This window comes from Ciconia boyciana, chromosome 5, assembly GCF_034638445.1.
Source record: "Ciconia boyciana chromosome 5, ASM3463844v1, whole genome shotgun sequence".
NCBI classification, from domain to species: Eukaryota; Metazoa; Chordata; class Aves; order Ciconiiformes; family Ciconiidae; genus Ciconia; species Ciconia boyciana.
This window is the reverse complement of record NC_132938.1, coordinates 78,823,108-78,842,179: the sequence shown is the minus strand read 5'-3', so window position 1 is coordinate 78,842,179 and position 19,072 is coordinate 78,823,108. Positions and strand designations below refer to the sequence as shown.

At 39.3% G+C, this 19,072-nt stretch overlaps 1 protein-coding gene across 14 annotated transcripts in view; it reads right to left on the bottom strand.

Moving 5' to 3' along the window:
- TNIP3 (TNFAIP3 interacting protein 3) overlaps positions 1–19,072 on the bottom strand; it is a 106,036-nt gene that overhangs the window by 83,691 nt on the left and 3,273 nt on the right. For 5 of the 14 annotated variants that reach the window (XR_012042509.1, XM_072861621.1, XM_072861615.1 and 2 more), the window contains exons 4-6: positions 14,824–14,921; positions 13,570–13,629; positions 12,920–13,043 (exon numbers count right to left, since the gene is read on the bottom strand). The exons of 1 other annotated variant lie outside the window; for it this stretch is intronic. Coding sequence is in view for 6 of the 13 variants with exons in the window: in XM_072861621.1 (XP_072717722.1) it covers positions 12,920–12,934 (15 nt within the window). In the remaining 7 variants the exon portion in view is untranslated. Of the gene's footprint in view, positions 1–800; positions 817–1,652; positions 1,796–3,134; positions 3,179–5,267; positions 5,358–5,861; positions 5,978–12,919; positions 13,044–13,569; positions 14,030–14,823; positions 14,922–16,332; positions 16,381–19,072 lie in introns of those variants that run through there. 8 more of the 14 variants (XM_072861622.1, XM_072861630.1, XM_072861618.1 and 5 more) reach the window with 7 other exon arrangements.

The following is a 19,072-nucleotide window of genomic DNA, read 5'->3' as shown; positions in this document are numbered from 1 at the left end:
AAATCTTAATATTCATTACTGGGAACACATGAACTATTTCTAGTTGGGATTGTTTTTTGGTGTTTTTTTTTTTTACAGAACCTCAGAGATACATAACTGCTGAATAATATTTTCAGTTTGAGATAGGTTTTGTTCTATTAAACTTCTAAACTGCTTACTTCTTACTGGAATTGTCATTAATCCCCAATTTAATAAACAAAACTAGCAACAAAATTGCTTGCTTACCCTACAACTCCCCCAAACCTTTCTCTGTTTTAAACTACAACCTACGCAATGGAACAGGATTATATTTTAGCAATAATATAATTTTATAGTTGGAATCCCCTTCAGTTTGAAGCAAACAGCAGCAGTGACTCATTACAAAGCATTTAAAGAAGGGGATTTCCTACTGAAGTAAAACACCAATGAACATTACAGAAAACAAAAATCAGCTAAGCTGACAGCAAAGAGGGAGCCCAAGGACCCACTAGGGAAGCAATATGATTATGGAATAAAAGTAATGGCTTTTATTTCAGCTAGAGATGCATGATCCAAACTGGATTTGTTATTCTAAAACCGAAACTAGAAGACATGCTGAAATGTGAGCCTTCGCTCCGAAACCCAGCTGAGCCAACGCAAGGCTGCTTTCATCAGTCAGCAGTGGTTTTGTAGTTTTCGCTTCATCCTAGATTCTGGTAGAGACAGAACCATCGTACACATCGCCTACAATATTGTATCTGACACAGAACTAGGCTTCGGTTTAACTATTGCACAAGACAATAGAGAAACATGTTATCAAGCAGCAAGCCATTACCCAATACCTGGGCTCATTCCATGAGTCAGAGCGGAGCAGTCTACTGCTTTCAGTAAGTATGAAGGTCATTTTTGCAATTACTGTTTCTAGTAAAGATAAACTCCCACGCACAGTGAAAGCAGGAGGATGGTTACAAACTACGTGGGATGTTTCATATGTAGGCTGTACAAACAGGGGACGCCTTCTGCCTTGAATACAAAGGACAGCAATTAGGATTTTTAGTAACTGGGTGACTGCCCAGTGCATGAGGTTCTCGCAGAGCACTGGTGCACCAGTACATTTGCAGTGGCATCATGTTATTGGGGGGAAGACCAGCAGGTAGAGGATAAAACCAGGGGTTGTTCTGCCACTGAACTAGAGTGCTACCTCACCAAGTCACACCATCTGTCTACTTCTGTCCAGGAGGTGTAAGAAAATTGCACAGCTTAATGTAGCTACTGCACTCGGTCCTCCAACAAAAGAAATTACTGCTGACTGAGTATAGTTGTATTTAGGTATCATCTTTGTACTGAGTTTAGCTATGTAAGTTCTACTTCTTCACTGCAGAGAGCTGGGAACAGGAAACAATACCAGAAAGTCAATCTGTCTTCTGCCTCTGCCATCTACCAGGACTGTTAGCACAAAAACAAAACACCATGAAATTGAGCAACAATTCAAACCTCCCGGTTTCAAATACTGGGCATAGAAAGTGAGAGGTAAGCAGGCATTGCAAATATACGTTAATTAAAAGGAAAGCAATATGAGGGGTATCAAACAGCTTCATTTCTCCACAGCAGCTGCTGTAGGAGAACTGGCCAACACTTCCACCAACTTGTTTGTGACCTTCATGACTACATAAATTAGAAGAGGTCAAACTCACCCCTTTGTAAAACTGTTACTCTTTCATAGCAGAGTTTTGTGGATGGCTTTTTAATAGAACAGGTCCTCTGGACTGACTTCTAGATTCAGGTATTAGACACCCCTTTTTACTTTTCTCAGGCTCAGACAGCCCAATGCTTGCATCTAGAGAAAAGACATGGAAACAAAGAAAACTATGAATAGAATCAAGGGCATCAATTAAAGGACTAATCACACAACCCCACAGAAGCAGAGGCCTGGGTGGCTAAGGAAGGGAGGGGGAGAATGCCAGAGGAACAAGGCATGCAAGGGAAGGAAAGGATGTGTGTTTAGACAAAGCAAAAAAAAAAAAAAAAAAAATCAGTACAAGCTGTGCTATGCTGGAAGAGAATCCACAGCATTTTCTTGATGTCTCCGATTCTTCCTTCTCAGTCAGTAAAGGACCAAGCTAAATTTATATTCATTACATTTATACACAGGCAGATAAAAATATTCTTCTGGGCAAGAAAGAAACAGTAAGTCTTTTTCAAATCTCTTTTCAGTCTTCTTTTCCAATCTCTCTTCTTCAAGCTATTTATCTTGCTACATCTCCACCACTATAGTCTCCTCACCTGTAGGCCCAGCAATAAAGCTAGGTGAAAGTTTTCTAAAAACTGGTCTGTTTGGAAATGACAATTCATTAAACCCACAATTCTTCTGCAGAAACATACTAATTACAACAGAAGTTTTATTGGGTGCAGAATTAATTTTCTGGTGAAAATGAAAGGGGGCAAATACTGGGCCAAAGGGAAGGAGTAGGACATACAACCACTGGCCTCAGATCAATCAATATGCATATGCTTTGGGCTCTAGCTCAGACAACAGCTAGCCTTTCCTTTACCACTCTTCACACACACTGGACAAGTACTCAGCTCAGCCCCACCGCCCTTGCGGAGAAGTACACTGAGACCAGTGCTTCTGCTTTCAGGCAACGTGAGGCACAGGAAGACACTGGAACCTGCTGTGCACCCATTTGCCCCCTTTCCAGCCCCCTATGCAGCAGGTGCTCTGACCTCCTTACCCCAAGGATGACAAAAGGCAAGTGTTGGGGAGTAACAGCCTCGCTCTGAGTTTGTTGCTGCCCTTGCTGTATTTGTGTCTCAGCCAGCTGCTGAACCTCTGCAGAGCAGCCCCTGGGGACAGCATCCTTCTCACCTCCATCCCTGCTGCAGCAGTGGCCCAGTCCTCCCTCATTCCTCGTTAGATCTGAGAAAATAACTTTTTCATGGCAAGGGACAGTGGGACTAGCTTCTATTTCACCAAGTCAGCATTTTTCTGCAAAAATATTCCCTTAAGAAGGCCCCAACTATTACCACAGTTGTGTTAAATCATGCAATCCAGATAAAGACAACTACTCTCCCCCTCTGCCCCAAAACAGACTTTCTTATGTTGGGCTCTGATCACATCCATGGCTTGAATGCCTGCCTGCCAGGCAGCATCTCATTTTGCATTCCCAGCTGCCTACCTGCTTCTGAGTGCTCATGCAGTATAGCCTCTGCTTGGTCATTCTCCTCCAGTCTAGTATTACTGCTTCAATTCTGGAAAATCATTGAAACTGGCTTCAAAATTCAGCTGAAATCAACTAGCCATACACCCAAAACACACTCGATTACAAGCCATTCTGGGATCAGAGCTCCTGAGGTCTGTTCCCCTGTAGTCCTCTCCTATAGTGCCCAACCAAATGGCAGAGCTCGTACCAAGTAAGGGCTTTCTGCCAGCAAAAAGCTCCAGCGTGAGAATTCACATCAAGAGCCATTTGCAAAGAGGCGAGCTGCTGGAGGTCAAGCTCTTGCTAGTGTAAGAACTTGTTTCAGCCTGCTCAGTCTTGCCTGCTCTGTTCCCCCAGGGTTAGCTGGGATTCACACTCTTCTGACTGGGGCAAGGCAGCCGGCTGAGATGCCAGATGGGTGAAGCTGCAACCAGTGTATAACTTTGAGGACAGAAAAGAGATCCATTTTATAAGTGGTGCTGCACAGAGGACTTCAGTTATCCCCAGACTTCGCACTTTTCACAAAATGAGAGCAAGCGACAGGAAACAGGTCTTCCACACATCTAGCCAAAATAGTTACTCCAGTACCACTAAATAGGGAAAAAGCTCCCTACAATCAGTAGGTGAAAATCAGCAGAAGGTTCTCACAAATGAACTCTTGGATACCAAGATATTGATTAAAGTTTTCTAAATACTTGGTTTTGAACAGAAAATATTTTTTAATTGTTTGGGTTTTTTTTTCCCCTACCAGTTTTTCCTCAGAACAGCACACCTTTAGCAGACAGGACAATGAGCTATGTACTGAGTCCATCTAAATCACGTCAGCTGCAAGTGAGTCTCATCATTTCTATTTCTGAGTGTTTCACTCTAAAGTGAATCTAAATGTATTTATTTTAAAAAGTTAAAATTTATTTCTAAATAATACTATACGTATACACACACAGAGAGTAAGGTGTGTAACACCACAATGGACTAAGGAAGAGCAAATTCAACATGAGAAAGAGTAACTCTATAGGTTATTTTTAACATATTTCTGGGAAGCAATGAATTCCTATTCATGCCATTCATCAGGCTGTCTCTCGGAAAAAGCTTATAATCAAACCAGCAAAATTAATTGAATTAATACCAGATATACATTCACTAGAAGGAGCATAAGTGTGTGTATTTGTTTAACATCTAAATATAAACTATACTATTAACTATAGAAATCAATATAATTTTGCCCCTTGCATTTTTAGTTCATTCACACTAATTACCCCAGCTGATGTCATATATTGATTCAAGCGTTAAAAAGGAATTCTGCTATTCTTCGATTCCCCTATTGTGCTATTTTTCTCATGACCTCATTTAGCACCACCAGCAGGCATTTAAAAGACATTTTTAGTGTACTTAGCATGTAAAACAAATAACTGGAGGGATCAACCCTTTAACAGGTTGACATTCATGTTTTCAGGGTTTGCAGCAGTTTGCAGAGCTGTACTGAAGACAATATCTAAGTTACCTTCAAAGCACCGCAAGAAAAGAAAATTCATTATGAAAGATATTTCCTTCACAGAAAATGTTAGCATTTATTAAGGGGATAATATGTAAAAATAATCTCAGTGAGATCATTTCATGTAGGCCTTGAATGAATTACATCACTACGTTTTTTCCTGGTCTTTACTATGAGCCAGATACTGAGTTTTACGTTAGCCAACTCAAATGCGTTTTACATAATGAAGCTGTCTTGTTATGCCAAAGGAGAGGCCAACACATTGTGAAGAAAAAAAAAACAAAACACAAAACTTAGTACCAAATTACCCAGAAATAACAGCAGAGAGCAGAAAAATGTTCTCTATATAAAAGAAAAGCAAATGAAGCAGAAATTTGGAAGGTATGTTCAGTGAAACCACAGTATTTCTCTTATTATTTTATTAACACAATCTTATTCTTTACTAGCAGTTATTTTTAATTTTAAAGAGCTTATAATAGATATTTTCTTGTATGCAGGTATGCCACATGCACACAGGACTCTGCTATTTCCGGGGTGCAAAAGACTTGGCTCAGCAAAACATTCATTTTTTCAAATATTAGCCTGCAAAAGAAATAACAACTGTTTTTACCACTCACATTATTCTCTCTGCTGCCCAGGTTTGCCTCATCAGCTGTGCACACTTGGATTTTGAGCACCTTTGGGAATGGTCTTCTCCAGTCCTCTTCTACTCTGCATCTGTCCTGCATCTACAGCGTGGTCCTGAACCCACTCAACTGAGAGGTAAAGTTCACTATTACCCTCACTGGCGCAGAAACAAGCATCTAACTGTCATTTTTCATATCACTCACGTGCCCTGCAGAGGAAAAGGGCAACTTTCAGCCTACAGCCTTCTTATGGATTTAAGACTACTGCTAGTCCTCAAAATCTAAGAAGAACTTCAGTGGCACATAGCCAGTGAAGATGACACCGTGATAGTTGTTATTTTTAAAGCTGATGAGTTACTAGATTTCCTAGCTGAAGAAATTAAAAGGAAGTTACTCTTCCTTGGTGCAGTAGAAAACAAGGAAACAAAGTTGAAGCAGCATGCCAAAATGCTTTGAACAGTTAAATATGTCTTCATCTACTCTTTTTTTTTTGGTGCTGGCCTGTATTGTGTTTAATGTTTCAAGGAAAAAATAAGCTTCAGTGTCAGTTAAGTCCACAGGACCCGCTTATGTCAGATGCATTACCTCTATCACTCTTCACTGAGAATACGTCATTAGAAGACCAGTCTAATTGGAAGTCTTGTTGAATTAGTAGCTGGGTCTGCATTGTGAACTTGCTTCAAATGACTTTATCCTTTCACCTTAGGGAGGGGGAAAAAAAAGCCTGTGTCAAAAAACAAAAGCCAGGAGGCTGTTTACAGAGTTTCCACTTTAGCTGCTGTTTGTGAAAGATCAGTTAAACGTTTTGGTACTTTTTTTGTTCCAGGGACAGGACTGGGGGTCTGAGTGTATAACCAAACAAGTCAGTAAGAACAGTAATTATTTTCAGCTGTTCTATAAAGCGTACTGTATATGCTATCAGTCTAAAATCCAGGGAAACAGTTAATCTAATTAAAATCTTAGCATTCTAACTAAAACACAAGTTATTATTATTAGTCCACTTACACTTATGGTTAATAATACAGTTAAGATTTACATATACAAACTTCCTAGTACCTACTCTTTTTTTTCCTCTGGCATTATACTCGCTCTTTCAGTATCCCGCTGGGTCCTGAACGCAACAGCACCAGTCTTCTTCATGCCAAAACACCAGGGGGTATGGCAGCTTATCAGCAGCACCCCAAGTTCTTCACTGGGAGGAGTTCATCACTGGTGTTGGGGGTCCCTCTGGGTTACATTTATGTTTTCTTAACACAGACAGCTCTCGTACTCAGCTACCAGTTTAAGTTTCAAATTACAACACAGTCCACCCCAGCCCCAACTAAAGGATTACTGTTTGTTAAATGATTTCATCTAAGTTCTCAGATATTTGTATAAATAGTTTTTACAGACCAAAGCTCAGATACGTCAAGAATAAACAATTGCCTAGCTATTAAGCAACATCCACAGCAAAAGCTAGCTAAAGGCCAGACAAGCCCTGAGACACTCCATTATCAGGCCAGTACAACACCTATAGCTTTTTACTACTAACAGCAGAAGTCCCATTTACCAGGCTACAGAGTCTCCAACAGCAAAATGTTTCTTACAAGGCAATGTACCCAGCACACTCACGGAGCATACCAACCTGCTAAGTCTGTTGGAAGGTCCAAGTACAAGACCAGACAATTCAAGAGAGGAGCAAGTCGCTAGATGCCTGTACAGACAGTGTCAGTGCATAATGAATTGTGCAGTCCTGACTAATACCTGGGGAAACTCAAGTCAATTTCTGGACTGTAGGAGTAAACGTGAACTTTTTGATCTAACTAATATTGTATGTTGAGGAAAATGGAGAAATCACTTTGATGATATTTAACGATGTCTTGAGGAGGTAGCATCAGACTTTAAACTGAACTGGTTAAAAAATAAAAAAGCAACATGCAAATATTTCAGCTTTGTTTTCATCCAAAGGCAAGTTTGTATGGCTGTGTTCTTCCAGCATTCTAATTTAAAAGGTATAAAATGAGACTTTATGCTGGAGTTAGAGCATAAATTATTCCAAGAGACGACAGTAGAGAATATCAACAACAACGAAATCAGTTAAGATTGGGACAAATAGCCTAATATTTTTGGCTTGTAGTGTGTAAAGAAATGGAATTTCTCTAACAATAAAAATCCTAAGAATTGCTAGATTTCTGCTTAGTTGATTTCATTAACTACCTATTCAAATAGTTTGCTTTATCAGTTCTGAAATCTCAATTTTAAATCTGAAGATTTGGCTCGCAAAGTAGTAATTCCAGAAACTGCATTGAAGGAAAATCCAACAGTCACCATAAAATCTGACAACAAAAGTGTCATCTTTCAGTTCTCTGCTGTCCTTAGTTGCCAAACAGCATCTTTGATGTTCTGTATTTCATCCTGTCTAGTAACTACAAGTTACAAAGACAATCCTGAAAAACTACAGATGGGTGCAGAAGTTTAACCATATCCCATGTGGAGTATCTGGGCAACTTTTTGCCCAACAAGCCTTTCAGTTTATTTCTTCCTGAAAAATGAGTCATATAGAAGATTCTGTGAAACATTCCACAAGGTGTCACTAGGGATGCATCAGCCCAAATCGTCCTCAAGCACCCTCCCCTATCTTTGCTTCCCCTTCCTATGAAGCATGTTACAGACAGCTTTGAAAACATGAAAAAAAAAAAAAGAGTTAATGTCTGAGCAGAAGCATGCTTGCGCAGCACTGTCCTTTAAGTTGTGGCCTATTAAGCAGCCAGGCAGTAACGTGAACAGTGAATGAACCGAGTACATACAGATCAATGGGAAATGAAAGTCAACTTTAGGTATCGACTTTTAATAAACTAGGTCAAAAAATTTGCAATAGGTTTTACATTTTACATAGTGGGAGTCAGCAGAAGATGCGCTGCGCCCCTTTTCAGACTCCTAAGATAGAAAGAGGAACAAAATCAATCATCAGCTCTGCCTCAGTTCCACGCTAATACCAGGAAATATGTTTTGTCTCATTTTATTTTCATCAGAGTCTTATACCTGTCTTTTACCAATCACACCTATCCCTGAAAGCTACACAGATGTTTTGCAAATATCTGTTAATCATCAAATATGATGGTGTGCTAGTATCCTCGTTCACAGTTATTGCTTAAGGCCCTTTCTGTTGAACACTGTATAAACAAAGTATGAATTCAACGCTACTGTGTTGGATAAAAAAGTTATTCCCCCTTCCACCTCTCCTCATATTTCCCTTTCTTGAAAACAATCACATCTCACTTGAGATAAGGGTTAATTAACATTTGAAAACCATCTTTGACACAGGGCTCTCAAGTAGACATTACATTTCAGTGCCCAATTTTTCCTCTTTTCTGAAAATTCAACATGATTTACAGCCTTAGTAGATGACATTTACTCACAGATGAACAGTGCAGAGGCTTATCACTGACCTAGCACTCACCTGCTCCAAAAAGACTCAAGTACACCAGGTGCAGTACTTAGATTGCTTATTGCCTAGCAGCCAGTGCACTGTAGTTAATTGCTGCAGAAATTAGTCAACTCACCCCACCCCTGTGCTACACCTCCACTTCCAAAGAATGCCACACATGATGCAAGCAGTCAAGTCCTACATGCCCATGCTGTCATCCATAGGACTGACCTAAGCTGAATCATTTTTAGCTTTTAGGAACTGTCCCTTATTTCTTTGAAATAAGGGGGAAGTGATCATTCAAGGGATTCTATCATTCTTCACAAGAAGCAGGAAGGCCGAGACAACCCATCAAATCTTTGCAAAGCAATAGCAGGCAATGTAACTGCTAATGAACCTTGTCCTCACTACATAATCCAGCCTGGACAACAAGACTCTTAAACAAGAATGAAACCACATAGGGTTTTTTCAGCCATTTTGTCATCACAAAACCACACTAAATTGCACACCTAAAATAAGAATTAGGGGTGGGGATTCATGCTTCAGGCTTATGTCTACCAAAAGGTTGTATTCTGTCCTTACAGATCATGATTTATTTCAGATTGTGCCAGGAAACCACCTCTAAAAGGTCATATCTGAACAGCCAGTTTTGCCCTCTAAAGGGACTCATATAGCTTATGGCAATGGTTCAGCAAGTATTTTGTGCAAGGAAGAGCTTGAAAAAACAGCAGAAGGTAAGGTCCTTATGGCATGTCTAACCAGATGTTTCTGGGTAGAAAACTTATCAAAGCTTCCCAAAAACATCATGCTCAGCAATAAAGACTGGGGGGAGCGATCAAGCAGCTGTGTGGATGCTTAGCTGCTGGCCACCCGTAAAAGGCTTACAACCATATGATAGAACTGGAAGGTTTACGTGCTGCCTTTATGCTTAGGACAACTGAATAAAAGACTGGAAGGAAAGCTAGAAAGAGGACACTCCCAGAGCTTCCCATGACTATTTTTGAGACTGAAGAGACTTTCCAGATAGGAGCAAAGAGTTCAGACCAGCTGAGAAAAGACTTCTGAGCACTCCTGCAGGGCAGCTGCTTGCTCTCTATGGGCAGTTTCACTCCGAGAAACAGCCATGCTGGCTGACACCAAGTCCCACGCATATGATCAAAGGAAAAAAAAAGAAAAGAAAAAAATAGTCTATATTTATGCATAGCCTTTAAAATCAAATAATGTTAAATGCCATTAGAAATTTTACATAGAAAGGACTTCTGCTGCTAACTAAAATAGGGGAAAAAAATCAAATTTAAAATGTCTCCACTTAAATTGGGAATATAGCTGTAACTAGATCATATATGGGACATACGAGGGCTTTGTGTGCCATTTTTCTTATGGGCCAAGTACTGGCTTTATGGGACAAATGTTTAGGATATATTATATATACACACATGTCAGTATACTATAGAGACTATTTAATAAAAAGAAGAGCATATATATCATATTGGGTCTATTTACCCAGTACACAGTTAATACAAAATGTGACTATGGTCTCAGGTGGAGTTAAAGTGGTTTATCTGATTCATTTGTACATTATAACCATTCTAGCAATAGTAAAAGCCTATAACATGTCCAAATACAATCCCTAAGAGGCAGTCATTTTACATTTCCTAGAATAAGCAACTAACTTATTCTGCATGGATGAGGAAAAATAAGACTATTTAGCTTAAGGCTTCATGTATTTTATGCAGAGGTAGTTTCTCAATAGCTCAGGGTCATCTGTCAGACATAAATGAACCAGATATCAACAACTGCAGCACAGCTTCTAGGAACAAAAGCTCCAGGAGCATTTGTGATCTCTAAAATATATTAAAAAACAGGAAGTAATAAGATGGCTACTGCAAAAGCAGTGGAAGCAAAATGGCATTGCCCATAACCATTGACTGGAACAAGCAACCGTGACAAACTGAAATATCATTGCTTTCCAAGAACATCCAACCCAAATTTGTACCAAGACAAACTAGTAGGACTAAACCTTCCTTTACTGCTGGCTGTGTTTCAGATCCTCTTTATAGCTGATAAATGAATTAATGGCTTTCTTGATGTTTTTCTCTTTAATCTCAAAACTGTGTAAGTTTACTTTGGAGAGGAAAATACCACATGCTAAGGAAAGTAACATTTCCTTAATATGTTCCTTCAAAGAAGAAAAACACCCAAACAGTGTTTGCCTTCTTTTTCATGTGATTATGAACTATTTCCGTTCAAAATAGTTGATTACTGTAAGCTCAGCAAGTTCCTTTGCCTGTTCAGGTTACTTTGCAAACAAACAAAACCCACTTTTGTGGCTATGTCCTTCTGTACTCCTCCCCCCTCATCAGTAAAGTGGTTTTATTCCACTTCAGACTTCATAAACATACAACAACAACTCTTTGAAGAACTTTATCATTTCATGAGCATGGTGCAAATTACGACAAAGACTTCCCACTTTTTCTCATGGTTTGCTTACCTTGGATAGTCAGGATTCTTATCCTCCATTTACACTCTTAACAGGTTCAAATAATAATTTGTTCATTTGCCCTAGTATTTGCAGGGCTTTAACTTATATCACTATGGCAACACTTGTATTTTACAATTTGTTTCCCTACACAAGGGTATTTTTTGCTTTTTTAACTTCAATAGCGATGTTCCCCTGCTCCCTTCAAGATTTTAGAGGCTTTTTTGTGCATAACATGTTTTAATGAATATCTGTGGAGACTGTAATAAAAACAGATCACTTTTTGAGACCCTTTACATTTGTAAGTTCACCATTTCAGAACTAAGATTTCTCCTGATTGCTAATAAATAACTCTATTTCTCCCCCCCTCCATTTCCCCTTTGGCTTCCCCGCACTCTATCACCAGATTTGGGAAGCAGGATGTCTACAGCTAAGGGCCTTTTAGTACACTCTAGGGAGTCTGGAAATGAGTTGTCTGAAGGATTTCAGAGCGCCTTGATCTCTATTTTTTTGTAGATCCATTCGCTAACTTATGTTTCAAGTGCTCAATTTCAAAAACAAGACAGACATACCTAAGTGTGGTATTTGTTTGTTTTGGAAAACAGAAGTTTTCCAAAGCAAAGGAGATGACTTTCAGATGTTCCTCTCAGGTAAGACTCAAAAAAACCCCAGTAAAACCGATTTCTATTGGACTGGTTTTACCATTGATCCTTGGTCACTCATCAGCTCTAACTCCTTAGCTCAGGTTTTTGTCCTCCCACTGTTTCAGAACATGGCTAAGCCCAAAGGACCTCATACTGCACCCTCCCTCGTACTGGAGCAGACCCATTCCCTTTTCTGCCAGTGACATCCTCTTTCTGCAGGGAAAAACATCATTTTAAAGTTCCAAGAGTGAATTTAGATGTTTAAGGTGACAAAAATCGGAAAACTGTAGGCTTTCAATGTCAGTATCCTCCGAAATACATTATGGCTATAGTAGCCTTGTTAGGAGTATCACAGAAAATACAACAGAAACCCCAAAGATTAAAATAAGGAAATCCTTTAAGAAATTCCTTGTCACATGCAGCTCTAACTGGGAACTGAAATAAGAGACCCAGTCTTTATTAGCACTATCAGAGAGAAAGAGCTGTGTAACCAAGGGGTTTCAAAGCACCATTGCACAAAGGAAAAAAAAAAATCCAACACCTCTCTCCATGTTTCTTCCTAATACTAATTCTAGGGAGAGGGGAGCTCTATCAAACCCTTACCAAATCCTACCATCAAATATATGCTTTCAAAAGCCTGTAGGATAACAGTTCTGTCCACAGTAAGGCAACTGGAAGCAAGCCCAAGGCAGCTTTTCGCGTGCAGCAACGTTGCCATCTACAGCCTGAGCCAGGCCACAACACAACCCTGCGGAGCTGCAGTAGGCAGAGATTTTTCAGACGTTTTTGCCACAAATCCGCTCTTCAAAATTCAAGTCTGACTGAGGACACAGCTTTAACATGATATTTAGTAGGATATATTTTTATACTTTACCCATGGAGATCGTACATATTGTCTAGCTATTTGTTGTCAGATTGCATGGCCTTTAAGACCCTTCAGCTAGGGACCAAACCTAATAATAGCTAAGTCGGGTGCTTAACAGATATGCCTATGGAAACCATATGTTAGAGGCAAGAGGTGAGAAGCAGAACAACATTACGTTTCTGTTGTCACACACACACAAGACACTACACAGAGTGTATTTTACAGACTCCCAGAAGAAAGTTACTGGACCTTTTTATAAGCCATAGTTCAGCTGTCATCTGTACAATCAAGACGGACATCCACACTTGTTACTTGAAGTGAGAAAAGTCAACTCTCCCAGTGCAGCTAGCACATCATTGAGAAGCCTTACTTCCTAGGAATTAGAAATATGTAAAGTCAAAGAAATGGAATATGTAAATAGAAATATGTCAGTAAGTAGCATTAGAAATAAAATGTCAATAGAAATATATAAAGTCAAATTCAGAAATAAAAACATACACTACGTGCAAGCTACCAGGAAGAGAGCATTAATAAGTACCTGGAAGCTTAAGCCGATGCAAGTTACACTTTTTTCACGTACTCAGTGGGTCAGATGGAAAGGCAGAAAACATCTCTTGTTTATGCCAACAGCGTCAAGCGTAGCTGATCTATTTTACCACAGGGGCCTTAACAACTCTGCCAGTGCTGCCTGGCTTGGCCCACATCATGCATCGCCGCACATCTCTCCATGCTGCCCCATCTCACCACCTTCACTGTCATTAGAGCTGCACCCAGGCCTGATGCCAAGTGTCTGCCTGACAGCTGCATGCACTCCTCTTAGTGGAGCTCCAGCTCCCCTAACACATGCAAACCTTTTGTTAGATAAGTGCAGGTGTCTCAATAATTGCAAGTTTTCTTACCATATGCAAGCCAAATGTAACCAGTACAGTGGACAAGGTCTTCCCAATGGTGCAGACAGCCTGAAATAAGAACTGGAAATGCAGTTCATACATCTGATCATCAGCCTTGATGGAATACAAATTCTAACACACAGGACTGTTTCACTTAATCATCAAAATTCATTGCCTGGTTATTCTAATGTGTATAAAAGAGATAAGGGGGTCACAGGGAACTCAGGGAAAGCAATAGGGAAAAAAAGGACAGAGACAGTGAAAAAAGTAAAACAAACTGATGAGGTGAGAAAAAGAAAAGGAGCAAGGCAAAAGGCAGAAGTCAAATCTCAACTTCCCACTAAACAAAGCTGATTGTTAGGAAAGAGTGATCTTAAGCAATAGATAACTGCAGAGTTCAGTGACTATGAAAGCACAAGGTTCCCGGGGATGTCACTGGAATATCAAAAAGCAGAGTACAGAAAGTAGCCCTCATACAAACTGAGAACTATAATTCAGCCTCTTCACTGAGTGAATCCAACACAGTCCAGTTAGCAGCTTTCTCACCCTTCACAACAGAATCTGGACACTAGGGAAAGACATCTAAAATGAACACTAGGCAATTCATAAGCTTGTTAAAGCTGATTTGTAAAGCAGAGCTTTCACAGTACAGCAGAGTTTATTTTGTTCTTGTTTTGTTTTTTAATTTACTACTCAATTCTGTGTTATCTACTCAGACATTTCATTATGGGTACACATTTCCATGCAAAGAAACTGCTTCAATCTAGATTCCAACTCAGTATATATTCATTAGGACACTTATCTTACCACAGTTATACCCCCTCCTCCACCTATCCTGAAATCAAATCTGCTCCACAGCAGAAAGCATATAAGCTCCAACCATATCAATAACCTTCCCAGTATTCATACTGCTAGCCTTTCATTACAATTCTGTTGAATGCTTTACTTCAGACTGTGCTGCAAATAGTCATCATTCAGGTTTGTTTTATACTGGAGTTTGTTATTTGTAAACTCTACTTCTTGCTCTGAAATCAGCAGGAATTTTGGTCCTGCCTTTGTCTGCCAGCAGGGGCTTAGTTGCCTGGTATTGGTAAGCAGAGGCATAAGTTTGCAATCGTCTTTTTGTAAAAATTTAAGAAACCTTCATGCCCCTTTCTCACTCTCTCAAACTTGACCTCTGAAGCAAACACTTATTTATGATAATCACTGCAATGAGGATTTAAATCAGTAAGTACTTGGAGGTATAAGCAAAGTAAAAAATACCTTCAATATTCATAATATAAAAGGCTTCACTGCAGTATGACTAAGACCACCTTTGCTAGATGAACTCACAGCTTCAGGGAGTCCCAAATGAGTACAGCCTAAAAAGGTAATTAAGAAGCAAAGTTATGTTAAAAAATTTTTTAAAAAATCTATTGACCTTTTTCTTTTACCAATAGATTTATTTTTCCTAAAATAGTTGTATTGTAACTATTCACTATTTGTGAATAGTGAATACTATTTTGTGAATAGTGAATACTAATCACAAATTACCACCATTGTAACTTCATCAGCAAGTATCTGCCTGCAAAAAGACTGGCTTGCACAACATTTAAAAAAAAAAAAAAGTATTCAAACTCTTTTCCCCCTCCAGTGGGATGGATGCATAAGTCAATGCGCTTCTGCTTTATTTACTGTCGTGGTTTAACCCCAGCCAGCAACTAAGCCCCACACAGCCGCTCGCTCACTCCCCCCCAGTGGGAGGAGGGAGAGAATCAGAAGAGGAAAAGTGAGAAAACTCATGGGTTGAGATAAAGACAGTTTAATGGGGAAAGCAAAAGCCGTGCACGCAAGCAAAGCAAAACAAGGAATTAATTCACTCCTTCCCAAGGGCAGGCAGGTGTTCAGCCATCTCCAGGAAAGCAGGGCTCCAGCACGCCTAACAGTTACTTGGGAAGACAAACGCCATCACTCCCAACGTCCCCCCCTTCCTTCTTCTTCCCCCAGCTTTCTATGCTGAGCATGATGCCATATGGTATGGAATAGCCCTTTGGGCAGTTGGGGTCAGTTGTCCTGGCTGTGCCCCCTCCCAACTTCTTGTGCACCCCCAGCTTTCTCGCCGGTGGGGTGGCGTGAGAAGCAGAAAAGGCCTTGACTTTGTGTAAGCACTGCTCAGCAATAACGAAAACACCCCTGTATTATCAACATTGTTTCCAGCACAAATCCAAAACATAGCCCCATACTAGCTACTATGAAAAAAATTAACTCTACCCCAGCCAAAACCAGCATATTTATTCAGTCAAGAATTAATTCTTCAGCACTGGAAAATACAGTTCAATCTTGTAGAATTTTTGCTTGAACAAACTGTTCAAGCAGAAAGATAAATTTAAAAAGTGCACCTGTGATACTACTGGAAAACTATGTCTGATCCTGTAACAGTTATATGTACATATATTAGAATATTTATCAAGGTGGCATAAATACAAGTAGCAAGGACACCTATTTCAGATGGGAAAATGAAATGGATTTACAAATCAGCTGCAAGTGCACTGAAAAAGCCTGAAAGCCTTTTCACATATTTCCAAGACATAACAAGAGAATTGTGGACACCTTGCCTTAAATTTTAAATGATTTAATTAAGGCTTTGCTGGGGGGCAGGGGGGAAAGATGGTCTAAATAAGAAATTGAGTGTGATTAAAGCTGTAAGTTTACGATGTAGGAAAAATCATCTCAAGTCTGAAAACCAGAATTTCCAGTTTATAACGAGGCATGAGAGTACACATTTACACTCACACTGTGAATTCTGTATAAGGAGAAAGTTAAGCATCCAAAGGCACTTGTATTCTGGCAAAAAGAGCAACAAAGATGTAGCTGTCAGGAAAGACTAATATTTATTCCATGAGGCACTGTTAAAGCCTCAGCTGAAATGTTGCATACAATTTAATCATGCATGTTTGGAAGAGATCAGAGATAGAGGAGAGAAGGACCATGAGCAAGGGAACAGTAAACTTACCTGATGAGAGAGACTTCCAAGAAACCTTGGTGTGATTAATTTAGAAAAAATGAGTGCTGCCATTGGAAAGAGCAAACAAAAACTAGAAAGCTATAAAGAGATTTCAACCAGAAACTTAAGAAAAGAAATTTTCCTATAAGAAGGAAGTGCTGATCTAAAGAAGTCTTTCAATGTAAGCAAAATATTATGTCATTTTAGGATAGAGTCCCTTTCATAAACTGACCATATTCCACAGCCACTGAACCCAGTGAGCTACGCTGCTTACATATACTCCCAAGCAAACCTCTTAGAGGGACCATGTAAGATTGTATCAGAAAATGGTGATACAGTATTTTAAATACGATTGCTTCATGCCAACTTTGTATTTAACTTTAATTTTCACTGTTACCATCATACAAAGAGAAATATACATAAATTCACAACAGTAAAAAAATCCAAGATATGCCATTTCCAAAGTCATGTAATAATTTCCTAGTAACAACTGGAAAAAAAAACATCACACCCACAAGAACTGCTTGAACAGGGATAGTACAAACAGCTAGATTTATAGATGTAAAAAAGATGTAAAAGAAAGAAAAATCATGAACAGAACTAGGTATCAAAGTAAATTTATAGGAGGCTAACTTGGATTACACCAAACAAACAAAAAAATCAAGCAAGGTAAGACCACTGTGCAATGGGCCCAGAAAGGTTATAGGCCAGTGTGACATGTAGCTGCAGGGATTTATTTTGGATGAGAAGGGAAAAGTTGTGGTCAGTGTGTATAAGAAATAGGTTAAGGCTTTCTGAATATGAACAAGATTTTTGAAATCAAGAAAGACTTAGTCTTCAGCAGTTCATCTTAATTACATGTGCATTAATTACATGTACATCCAGGTGCTTAATAAAAGGACATCTGTAAAAAAATCTGACTGTGCTCTGTGAGACAAGGTACCTTCTGTTAGCAGTAGAAGAAATGGATGGACTGACACTGTGCTGATGGAATTTAAGCCTGAAAGTGATAAGTCCATAGATCAGCAATTATATAGCAATGAGTACATGAGGATTGAAAACACACAGAGAGGCAGGTAAATGATTTCTTCCTTTTGAAGAAGGAAAAGGACTCATACTGGCACCTGGAGTTTTTACATTCTGATCTGAATCTGGGCACCTTTGCAAATGAGAGCAGACTAGAGAAAAACAAAGATTTAAAATTCTGCTGAGTATCTCCAAGCCTCCCCCTCACCCCCAACACACACACATACAGAGTGCTTCTGCTGTCCAGCTACATAGGGCTGCTTCAAAAAACACACAAATACTTGTATACATTACTGAAGCTCTGAAGTTGTTTCTTTAGATATGGCTTGAAATACCCCCCCTTTTTTTTTTTTAGTGGGAACATTTCAAGTTGAGGTTTTCCCATTTTTCACCAGCAAGTGGCATAAATGGATGATGTTTGGGGCAGAGGTTTTAAGATTATTTTTCTAAGAATGAGAAATAAGGAGAAGTTTCTGCTTTGAGAAAAAAATGGAAAAAGTAAGGAAATAAGAGCTTTTTGTAGAAAGCCTTGCATCCCACAGGAGGCTGATCTGTCAACAAAATTCAAGTAACATTTTTCAGCCAGCAGACAAGTTCCAAGTCTTGGTTTGAGCTTTAAGCACCCTACAGGGCACAGATTCAATTTCTAGAAGTTTGTTTGTATTTCTACTAAGTTTCTAGAAGCCTTTTATGAATGTATGTGTTACATGCAAATATTCTTAAACCTTCTCAAAAACAATCCTGGCTTGTAGGACAGCACTTTTGCAGCAAAACAGATGGTATCTCAGCTTGACTTGCAGGACCGTTAGTTTTTATTCCTAGGAATGAAAGGAACCAGGTTTTACTGCTTTTGATTGACCGTGTTTTGTTGTACTGATGCTGCTGAAAAGTTTGTGGGGGGTTAAACTCTCATAATAAAACAGTATGTGACTCTGGAGGAGAGCAGACTACTACACTCTTAATTCATTCCTCCAGATGTTCCTATTACAGGGTTACAGATCAGTTGCTGAATCCAAGGTAGGCACCTATTTCACCATTAGTTCTGCTCAGTCTGAGGAAACGCACCAAGCTTCACCTACAGTTGCATCAGGTCAAGGAGTGCCTTAAACACTAATTTACTACAGTGTGACTTTTTTTTTTTTAATGCAAGCATCATAAATATTTAAGCATCGTTTTTTAAAACAGACATATTCATGCCTCTTTAAAATGAAATCTGGCTGAGGCAGCTCTAATCACTGCAGCTGCGTACAGACAAGTCAGTAAGACAAAAATTGCCACTTTTGGCAAGACAGAGCAAAACCCAGAAATCCCAGAACAGGAAACAATACCCATGCAAGCAGCAGTAATCAGAAGCTGGTAAAGATAGTATCACATCCTAATAGCAGCATTGAAGATAGTAATTGAAATCAGAATCTATTACAGGATCAGAGAAAATTTGCATAACATTTGAGCAGGACTTCACAGCTTGACAGTTTTGAGGAACTAGAGCCACTTGCAATAAAT